The sequence below is a fragment of the Beta vulgaris genome, chromosome 6, assembly GCF_026745355.1.
Source record: "Beta vulgaris subsp. vulgaris cultivar EL10 chromosome 6, EL10.2, whole genome shotgun sequence".
Classification (NCBI taxonomy): domain Eukaryota; kingdom Viridiplantae; phylum Streptophyta; class Magnoliopsida; order Caryophyllales; family Amaranthaceae; genus Beta; species Beta vulgaris.
Window position 1 is genome coordinate 5,782,504 of NC_079207.1, and position 11,386 is coordinate 5,793,889.

Consider the following 11,386-nt stretch of genomic DNA (forward strand, 5'->3'; position numbering starts at 1 on the left):
CTCCTAGAAAAGCTCACGTGATTTGTAACGTTGTGCGAGTGATTGCCAGAATTTGCATTGCTTCGAAAAGCCTCTGAATACCCCATTTGTTCATTTCTCGTGAAACCCAAAATTGCCTCAAAATGAACGTAAAGGCAACCACATATTTAGTATAACTGCAATGGGTGATTTTCCGTCAGAAAATTTGTTCGCCAGTTAAAGTTAATGCGATGATTAGAGCTTATGTGCATAAGATTAGGATTCATGGAGCCACAATTGATAAAATTGATGCTTAGTTTTCTCTATAGTTTATTCAAAAGAGTGGTGTTTCTTCTAGTAAGTCTAGGATTCGGGATCAAGTTAGTTGGTGCTTTCCTCCTTTCAATTATTTTAAAGTTAATTTTGATGGTTCTAATCTTCCAAATGGTCAAGCCTCTTATGGATTTGTTAATGGTGATCCATAAGGGAAAGTTTTATTATGTGGTCCTGGTGCTTTAGATTCGTCGATTTCTATTCTTGTTGTTGAAGCTAAGGGATTAAGAGAAGGAATTAGAGGGGCTAGTTCTTTGGGAATTAGAATTATTATTGAGGGTGACAATCCGATTGTTATCAAGTCTATTAGAAATATTTGGAAGATCCCTTGGACAATTGACGCTATTATTTTAGATGCAAGTGAAGATTTGAAGCAATTTGAAGATGTCCAAATTCGAAATATGTTTCGGAAGGCTAATATTGACGCGGATTGGATGGCTCATCGCGGCCACACAACAACTAACATTACTTATTGGTTTGATGTTCCTGGTTTGCCTTTTGCTGTAATCATCAGCAAGGATGCTTTAAGGTGGACCAATTCTTGAGATCCATCCTAGTTGTTTCTTTCCTTTTAAAAAAAATGACTTCACACATCGAAAAACAAGAAAAAACTTTTTAAACTTATACTTCCTCCATAACATAACAAGTGCAACATATAATTATTATTTGTAAGGTATAAAATATTCGTTTCTTGCTTTTTTTTTGTTAAGAAAAAAGTATTTCATAATTTTTTCGTTGGGTTTCAAATTACAACTTTTTTTTTCTAAAAGATTATATAAGACAGAGTCACCAGTTCAAAAAAAATTGTAAGCGACATATTATCCTATGATCCTTAAATAAATCATCATAATATCAGTTCACGGTGAATTAAAATATCTTGTTTATTAAGTAGAGTCCAAGTCCACTGTACAGAAGAACATAATTTTGAGAAGATTCCAAGATGGAATCACTTAGAAAGATCTATATTTACAGGCTGATTACAATATGTACAGAGTCAGGAAAAAAAGAAGGGTATTTTGGATATGCATCCATGGGAGTTGGAAATGCACATAATTCAGTCGCCAATCTCGAAGTACTTTGGATCTGCTGGGAAATGATATTCCACATTCAACTGCAACCAGAAAATCAAAAGGTTTAACTATTAAGTTGAAGCTCAAATAAAAGTTACTCCTACTACTCATTGTTTGCAACATGTTATAACTTAGACCATATTTTTCAATTATAGGTAGAAAATAAATGTTACGTAGATTGACAAAAATATTATTGGTCAATGTTATTCATTGATGAAAATACAAATCAGAGAAATCTTACATACTTCTACTATAATATCAATTCAGCAAACTTCAGCAAACTAGGAACTTGATATGGCCAATTACTTGGATCAATCAAGTGCTGCTTCATCTGGTGTCAATTACGTCTCAAGGTTTCTACGGTAAACTTATAGCTGTGGGACGATAATTTACCGTCATGGAGCTCAAGAGCACCGTTACAATAAATAGGCTTCAATATTCCATAGACACCCTCGAGCGATAAACAGATCTGGTGTGCAGGAGTTAATCGTAGGCTATAGCATACCAAACATGAGTGATCTATTTTCTATGCCTTGTGGTTTGTGTACAGTAAGCTCATTAATAGAAAATGAGGGCAAAGAGCAATTAAGAATCTGGACTCTGAGATTAGATTTTGGTTCAAAGTGAGCAGATGAATCCTTTACAGAAGTTTTGAACAACTGAAAAATTACTACTAGCAATTGAAGAAGTTTCGAACTAGTGGAAAATAGAATAGTCCTCCTCACTTTTCAAGTAAGTGCAAAACGCTTGGTTTTCCAAGGGCTCATTGCACACCTTAACCACTAATATCTTTAATTTCGTTTAATAAATTTATGAAAAGTTAATATTTAAAAAATGTTGGGTATTGGCTGTGGAGATGGTAATTGGAAGACAGAGAAGAAGGAATAAAGTGGCGTGAGATTCATTGCGTAGATGGAGAAGGTGTGGTGTATGTTTGTGGCGAAACGAAGCATGGACGAAGGTTTTGTCCTCACAGCAGCCCACAGGCTTTGGCCTCGTCAAAACCCGCACCCGCAGGTTTGGGCGAGTTAAAGAGTGCGAAGAATCTGCCACCCCGAGTTTGTGAATCCGCGCCTGCAGGTTGTGAACCCGCACCCGCTGGTTGTGAACCCGCGTCCTCAGGTTTTGCCGCCTAGGGTGTTTTTCCTCTTTTGCTCGGTTTTTCCTAAGTTTTCTAGGATTATGTTTGCTACCTATTAAAAATATGTTTGAGGCCGTTATTGTTTATGTTATGGCATATGTGAGAAGAGAGAGAATCTTTCTTTAATCTAGAGAGACTAAAGAACCTAGAGAGAGGTTAGACCATTAGGGAGTATAGAGAGATTAAAGATTTCTCCTTGTATCATCATCTCATACTAAAAGTCCTAGTGCAGTGTTTGTGGTTTTCTCCCTATTCAAAGGGTTTCCACGTTAAATCTTTGTGCGTTCTTTATTGTTTTGTTTCTTAATTCCTCCGTACTTTATTGTTCGATTTGTTAGCGTCTACAATACATATTCCTAACAAGTGGTATTAGAGCTAGGTTGAATCGTGGTGCGGCTAGATCGTATTGAATAGGTATAATGGATGACGAAAGGTGAGGATCGATAAATTCGATGGTAAGGATTTCAGCTTCTGGAAGATGCAGAGGATTATCTGCACCAGAAAGACATGTACCAACCTCGAAAAAGAAGCCTGTTGCAATGAAAGATGAAGATTGGCCAACATTGGATCGGAAAGCACTAGGTGTGTTTCGATTGACATCAGCAAAGAGTGTTGCTTTTAATGTCAATGACGTGAAAACAACGGCGGGGTTGATCAAGAGTCTTTCAGACATGTACGAAAAGCCTTCTGCTGTGAATAAGGTATATCTTATGCATCGTTTGTTTGAACTTGAGATGATTAATGGTGAATCTGCTCCTGAATTTAATAAAATTATTAGTCAATTGGCCTATGTGAAAATTACCTTTGAAGATGAGGTAAAAGCTTTGATTTTGTTGTCCTCTTCACCAAAAGAGTAGGAGACTGTTGTTGCTGCTATTAGTAATTCCGCAAGGAAGGAAGTACTGAAGTTGGATGATGTTAGAGATTTGGGATTGAGTGAAAGTACTCCGCGTAAGGATTCCAGGGAGTCATCCGGTGGAGCATATTGAGGGTAGAGGGAGGAGACAACGTGGGAGATCTAAGCGGGGAAAGTCCAGGGGAAAGAGTTGGTAAGGCAAAAGTGGAGTGTTGGGGATGTGGCGAGAAAGGTCATTATAGGAGACAATGCCCATATTCCAAAGACACTGATAAGGGGAAGAAAAAGAAGAATGAGGATCAGGTAAGCGATGAAGAGAGTGATGCTTCGACGAACTCTGTAATGGAGTATGTTTCTAATGCTTTGGTGGTAAGCAGAGAGCTCAACTGGTTCATGGATCTTGGATCAGGGTTCTTCGTTTCATTCTTCGCCCTGTAAGGAGTTGTTTCAAAATCTAAAATATGAGAAACTCGAGAAAGTGTACCTTACAGATGATAGACCATTAGAGGTTGAAGGCAAGAGAGATGTGAGCGTGAAGCTTGCAAGTGGGGACGTGTTCGAGTTGAAGGATGTCAAGTTCATCCCTGAAGAACTACTTGAAATCAATTAGTCAACTTGACAAGTCCGGCTACAAGGTAGTGTTCGAGGGTGGTTCCTGGAAAGTGGCAAAGGGTGCTATGGTAGTAGCTTGAGGTGCAAGAAGTGGAACGATGTACACCATGAGGAACACGACAAAGGTAGTTAAGAAAGGGATGAAGAAAACTTCACAAAGAGTGTAATTCGGTCAAAAGTCTGTATACAGTAGGCTTGTGAAGAAGAACCGTGGTGGTAAAATAAGGTGTCTCTTCAGCTAAAGTAGATCGTCGAAAGAACAGGCGAAAAAGGCACACATGAGTGGTGCGTGAGAAGTCGAGCCTAGAGAAGGATATTTTGTTCGGGTGGGAGCACTGTCAGGATGCTTGTAGAACTATGAAGAGTCCTTATGGTTCGCGTTTTGATAGAGAATCGGGGTCGAGTGAGGCCTCGGTGTTGCTTCCTCTATGAGAAGTGGTTCTACACTAAGGTGATGTATGGAGAATGATGATGACAAGTTGAGATTGTGGCTATATATTTGATGATGAGAGTGTCTTCACTTATACCGATCTCTAGGTAGGAGATTGTTGGATATTGGGTGTGGAGATGGTTATTGGTAGACGAAGAAGAAGGAATGTAGTGGCGTGAGATTCATTGTGTAGATGGAGAAGGTGTGGTGTATGTTTGTGGCGAAACAAAGCATGGACAAAGACTTTGTACTCACAGCAGCCAGCAGGTTTTGGCCTCGTTAAAAACCCGTGCCGGCAGGTTTGGGCAAGTTAAAGAGTGCGAAGAATCTGCCAGCCCGCCGGTGAAAATATGCGGAATTCCATCATGAAAATAAAAAAAAAAGGCTAGACACAAATCTATATACTAAATACAAACTAAGTCCCAATCCGCCCAGGTTTTACGCCTATGGTGTTTTTCTTCTTGTGCTTGGTTTTTCCTAGGTCTTCTAGGATTATGTTTCGTACGCTATTAAAAATATGTTTGAAGCCGTTATTGTTTATGTTATGCCATATGTGAGAAGAGAGAGAATTATTCTTCAATCTAAAGAGACTAGAGAACCTAGAGAGAGGTTAGAGAGTCTAGAGAGATTAAAGATTTCTCTTTGTATCATCTCATGTTAAAAGTCCTAGTGCACTGTTCGTGGGTTCTTTATTGCTTTGTTTCTCAATTCCTCCGTATATTATACTTTATTGTTCGATTTGTTAGCGCCTACGATACATATTCCTAACAGAAAATACACATGGAAACAAATCTAACAAGACTTCACTTGACATTGTTTTGATTTATACATTAGTACAAAAACATGGTCCATAAATATAAACTGAGCACCAAAACTTTTTTGTGAACTGAGTATGTGATAAGGTGGAAGGCGACTTATGGTCCTAGATGGTCTCATCACTCAAAATTAATTCAGGTTCCTCTATAGTCAGTAACAATAGATAAGATTTGGTTTTATGCTTTATCTAAGCTAAAATTTCAAAGTATGTTCAATACTTCAAAACTTAGCTCACATTCAATAGAGCTTCAATTCATATTATACGAAATATTAGTCAACGACAACATACCTTGCCTTCATCAGAATCTGTATGCCTTTGAGGAAATACAACTCTCAAGTCATTGTACAAGTAAAATCTCCTTTCTTGTTCCTTCTCCCCGGAATTATTTATTGGAGATTGTACAGGATCAGTTTTGAGGCCCTGTACTGACTTAGAATACTTTTTGAGTGGAGGGCACAAGAAACGAAGATGCAGAGCATAACGTAGGGCTCCAGAACCTTTAAGGTTCTCTTTAGCCTTAGTTGTACCAAGTGAGACTTTGGCGTCAACCACATTGCATGCACCCTGGCAGCAATATTCTTTAACCTTAAATGTACCGAGTGAGGCTTTCCTCTCAGCCACATAGCAAGTATCCTGGCCAAAATTTTCATTGCAAGTGTCTTGACCTTCACTTTTGTAGTCACTGAAAGTAGAGTCCATATGTCTTGGGTTTCTGGGAACATTATATCGTTCTCCTTTGCCTACAAAACCTTTTAAGTTAGAGCATTCATGACCTTTGACTTCAAAAGTCAATCCTGGGCTACTTGTATATTTAGGGTTCTCTTCACATGCACTTAATGGCATGTCATGTCCCACTGAAGGATCGGTATCTAACGCTGCTAAAATCTTCTCGTTCACTGTCATCTCACATACTTTACGTTGTTCAGGTTCAGCAGGGTTTTAGTGGATGCAAGCGTGATCCTTTGGCGCAGGAATGTCTGTGTTGATAGGAACCAAAATGCAGAAAAGTAAGAAAATTACATAGTCTAGTTACAAAGCCAAAATTGGCTCCTAAAGCTAAAGGAGTCCCAAACTAATCGCAGATTAAAATTTAAAATCTCAATTTCACAAAAAGGATGATGTACTATACCTTCAATATATGAATCATTTTTTGTCACTTTTATGTAAGTGCTATTAATCTAGTACAGCCTGTACAGGACAAGGGTCTCAAACATCAAAGCAAATCCAAGGGAACAAGCAAATCCACTCATACTTTCTTGCTACCCATATAGTAGGCGCAGAAAAAAAAAAATTGCACAGCATAACAAAAAAAAATAAAATCTGACTGCTTCTCAAACATGTGCTGAACAGGTGTTAAATATTCTATCAATCTCCAACCAGCTGATATAGATTGTGATGAACTCAATACTAACAGGAACAATAGCGAGAAGAGAAATCAATTTTCAATATGGAAAAGCCAAATTAAACACGGAAAAACTACAAACCAACAAATCTCAGTAATCAACTATAACTAGTAAGTAGTAATACATTTAAAACACCTCATATTGGATATCTCTAAAACCCACAGATATATGGATCAACCATTAATGTATTATCCTAGAATCAGCTCAAGCTTGAAGGCACTCAAACGACAACTCCATGTATGGTCGTGAATCAAGCAGTACCACAAACATATCTGTCAACCAATAACCTTTTATTAATGACCTATAATTCTATAAAGGTGTGTTCTATTCAACTTATCTAAACTTATTGAAGCTTATTTTATAAGGTATTAGAACTCATTCTAACTTATTCAAACTTAAATGAACTCATGGGAGCTAATTTAAACTTATCTGAACTTATTGGAGCTAATTAAAAAAAAATTGAACTTACCATTTTTTCTGAAATAAGTCAAAATAAGTAGAAGAGGACAGAGCCTAAGCCTGTTTCATCGCCAAGATCCACTGGGAATAGGAAAAAGCCAGCTAATAGCTACAATCTTTCTAGAGTGCATATAACTTAAAGAATTATATTTACGAACTTCTTCTAATTACACCCAACAAGACATTCTACCACACTTGGGATAAACCTCTACAATAAAAGGACAAACAATTACACGTATGGTTCAATGTGAACTGGCCAGCTTTCACAAAATTCTCTTAACAACTCTTGCAATTTGCACATTGCACATTGCACAACATGGCTTCCTATGTTTGTCTCTAACCAAGTTCTTGTCAAACCTATCCGTCTCAAACCCGTGTGAGACATCTCATGTTACCACCAAAACTCAACTAAACATCCCGCTTGCACTTGTTTCCAAACATGTTATGGTGCCCTGAAAACAACTAGCTTCTAACAAGTATCTAATAAACAAAATTAGAACAAGAATTTTTTACCTTGGAACCTGCAGGCATGTCACTCAAATCATAGTTGCAAAAGAAGGTATGAATGGGAGTTTTTTCCGGATTGCTGAGGACCTGCAGGATGAAGATAACTACAATCTTCAGAAAAAGGCCAGATCACATAGTTGCTATACAAACTGTAACGCAAAAACAAAAATAGGAAAAGAAAAAAAAATTCATATTCTAAATAAGCAGAGTGCAGACTTGTAACAAAAGTTCTCACGGAAGAAAACAAAGTCCAAAGGAGCAACATACGAGCTGTATCCGTCCTTTCACGGGAATGCGGAGTCGATTGTCGACAAATCCTGCATCATTATTGCTAAGACTTCTTCTGAACTTGTGGCCATAACTACCATTGGAAGCAGATTTTCCTGGAAGTGCTAAAGATGCATAGTAGAGCAAGTAGCTATCTCCATCTATACTGGTAGCAGAAAATGGAAGTTTCTGGGATTTTGGCGAGAAATTTCCGCCGGTAACACTAAGAACAGCTAGAAAGCCATCGATTTTCTGACCAAAGACAAATGTAACAGTAAGCTTGAAAGGAGCCATTAGCTATCTCATAAAAACAATACACAGAAGCCTGCAGATGAAAGTACACCAACCTGATAACTACCAAAGGAGAATCTACCAGATAATAGGGATTCCTCAAATGAGCCTACCAAAGACCTTGGCACACAATGCCCACTCAAAGTTCTAGTTGGTTTTATGCTATGAAGTCTAGGGGCCAAATCATGAAAATTTGGCCAAATACACTCTCCATCAGAATCCAAGGACGATGACAGAAAGTCTTCAATCGACTTTCTAATGACATTACACCCCTCTTTTTCAGCAGACAAGGGTATGCCAGCACCAGATCCATCAAGTGACAGTCTAGTACTACTAATTGCTGTATAGTCACTCTCAAACTGTCTGTTAACAGTTTTAAAGTCATCCGTAGATTCCAGCCTTTCACAAGACTTCCGACCAAGGGGAGATGATGGAAGAGAATGGGAGGTCATTCTCTCCATGCATTTAAAATTACCCCCAACATGACTTCTTGATATGCTTGAAATTTCTAGGTTGCTAAGTCCGGGAGAGGATGAAAAGACATCAGATGATTCCTGCTGTCTTGGTGATGGGCCATCAATCAAAGAATATGAGGCCTTTCTACCGCTTGCGTAAGATGCATTTATTGACTCCCTGGAATAAGTGAATGACGAGATTGGGGTACTCAATTGGTTCTTTGATTCAGCATTTTCTTTCTTAAGTTCCTGATCCCTTGCACTACATATTTTTTCTGAAGTGACAGGTGACAACATCCCGTATCCAAGGTTCAAAGCATCGCGTTTGCAGTCGCCTGGGAAAATCAATTGGGTCAAAGGTGACAACATTCGCTTACGAAATGCTAGACCACAAGATTCAGTATCATTCACATCGAGAGTAACCTCATCACAAGAACCGCTGTTACTCAATTTCCCACAGCGTACCGGAGTTTCATTTGCTTGAAATCCTACAACTCTAGAAACAGGAGTTACATCCACATCTTGCTTAGCATTCTGGCAACCAATATCCTCTGGCACAAATTTCCCTCTAGGAACATAAGGCACAATGTCTCTGTTCTTTCTTGTCTTAAGAGGGTCATCCGAAGTACCTGCATCCTCCTTTCTCCTCTTGGAGAATCCTCCTGTTGAAGAGATATACAAATTCCTGCGTGGTACGCTTACGTGTCCGACACACAACCCATCCACATCACACGTGCTTACAATTCTAAGATGGCTAGTATTTTGAGTATGCTGGCTCAATTGTGCCAAGCGCTCCTCATTAGATTCACCAGACGATATGTGAGGCAAACCCATCGTGAAGTAATCTAATCCTGCTATATATAAAAAATTGAACTGATCGCTCTGTCTTCAAGTTTGACTACCCTATCAATCTATTGGCGATGGTCCATCAATTTGACTCATCTCTTCATTTTCCAAAAGAGGAATTCCATAGAAACTTCTAGGCGTCCTAAAAGATTGAATTCCATTTTCCAGAGTGAAAACTAGAAATCCACAGCTCCGACCCAAAAGAATTATTCCAATAAACACGAATTCACAGAACAAACACTCACGTCTTCAACCACAACCATTTGCACATAAAAAACCAAGCAATCTAATCCCGACCATAATCAGAAGCCCAAATCTTTATTACCTCAATATCAGTAAGCAATGAATTATACACAAGTCAGGGTCATCCACACCTGCAAACGTATCAAAATTTATGTTATTGTCACACAGAGAAAGACACCAAGAAACATTCTCCAGAGCCAGAGGCTAGAAAGTATGAACCACAATATCACAAACACGTCACGCATTCTAACAGACAACCAATGTTCTAATCAAACATAGGCCATTTGGGTCTCAAAAGTCCAAACCTCTATCATCGATAAATGTTGAATTAACAAGCATCAAATGCAATAGGGTATAGTAAGCACTAATCACACATAATATTACCAAAAGTCCACAAACCACAAATACGTCACGCATTCTAACAGACAACCAATGTTCTCATCAAACTTAGGCCATTTGGTTCTCAAAACCTCTATCATCTACAAATGTTGAATTGGCAAGCATCAAATGCAATAGGGTATAGTAAGTACTAATCACACATAATATCACCACAAGTCCACAAACCACAATACAATAGTTTATACAAAAGCAGCAGACTGTCCCCAGAAGTTGATACTTAAAGTGACATTAGAATGTTAATAAATAGAAACTGCAATAGAGAAAATCAACAAATTACCATAACCAACAATTAATTGATATATTGCAGCTCATAGCACTCAATTCAGCTCAAAATGACTCCAGAAACAGATTAATTCCAAAATAAGGATCAATTACAGAATTCATACTCATCAATTACTCTACTTAAATTACAAACTAAATGAAAAACGAAAAAAGGAAAAGTCAGTAACAAGGATTCAATAAAAAACAATAAAATGAAAATCAAAAGGCATTACTTGTACGGCAAACATTTATTGTAAAGATAAGCAACTCATAAAATTAAACACGCACCAATCTAATAATCAAGTCGTAATCAATTGATCAAAATTACAATCCAGCAAAAAATACTTCAAATTCGATTAAGAAAAAGAGGAAAAGAGATTGAAGACATGAAAAGTACAGATGTTATAAGAATGGTGAAATAGAATGATAATCTGCTTTAATTTAATTGCGTCGCTTGTAAGCTGCAGCACCGGAAGAGGATGATGGGTTGAAGAAATTGCGGTTCTCGACATAACCATGACTTCTTTTCTTCTTCCTCGATTTTCTCTCTTTTATCCTTTTCAGTCACCTCTTTCCCTCTCTCCTGTCTTTTTTTTTTTAATCTTTGTTTTTTGTGTAATTAAACAGTAAACAGTAAGATTTGAGAGGAATTCCTACAATTTTCGCCTATAGAGGATTGTTTATTTAAAAAAAAAAATTGGTAATAACCAACATTTAAGGCATATCCTTAAAACACTCGGACTTATAAGTTATTTTTTTATAAGCCAACCTTTTGGTAATTTCTTCTCATAAAAATCTTTGACCAGTCTGTGACCGACATAATTGGTTAAGTGTGACACGTGTCACACTCTTATTGGTCAGACTATTTTCTTTCTCAATTAACTATTTTCCTCCATAACCACCACCACCTAATCACCACTACGGCACTACCACTGCCCCATGCCAGCACCCACCCCCTGCAACCCGCCAACCCCCATCCCTACTTGGTTCCTACCCCCACAACAAACCCTCTACAGCCCCCAGCTCTTGCAAAGTTGC

The 11,386-nt window shown here is 38.0% G+C and overlaps 1 protein-coding gene across 6 annotated transcripts; it reads right to left on the reverse strand.

Moving 5' to 3' along the window:
* Positions 1-1,154: 1,154 nt before the first annotated feature.
* LOC104895217 (hypothetical protein) lies at positions 1,155-10,987 on the reverse strand. Of its 6 annotated transcripts, XM_057395375.1 has the most exons (7): positions 10,746-10,983; positions 8,201-9,819; positions 7,854-8,105; positions 7,593-7,673; positions 6,347-6,405; positions 5,506-6,194; positions 1,155-1,402 (listed from the first exon to the last, which is right to left on the reverse strand). In XM_057395375.1, exons 2-5 carry the CDS (start codon positions 9,431-9,433, stop codon positions 6,391-6,393), a joined length of 1,581 nt encoding a protein of 526 aa, XP_057251358.1. In that variant the 5' UTR covers positions 9,434-9,819; positions 10,746-10,983; the 3' UTR covers positions 1,155-1,402; positions 5,506-6,194; positions 6,347-6,390. The 6 variants fall into 6 exon arrangements, with proteins under 6 accessions (XP_057251358.1, XP_057251359.1, XP_010679965.3 ...); XM_057395376.1 differs by lacking the exon at positions 6,347-6,405 and having other exon boundaries at positions 7,822-8,105; positions 10,746-10,986; XM_010681663.4 differs by lacking the exon at positions 6,347-6,405 and having other exon boundaries at positions 10,746-10,980.
* Positions 10,988-11,386: the final 399 nt, after the last annotated feature.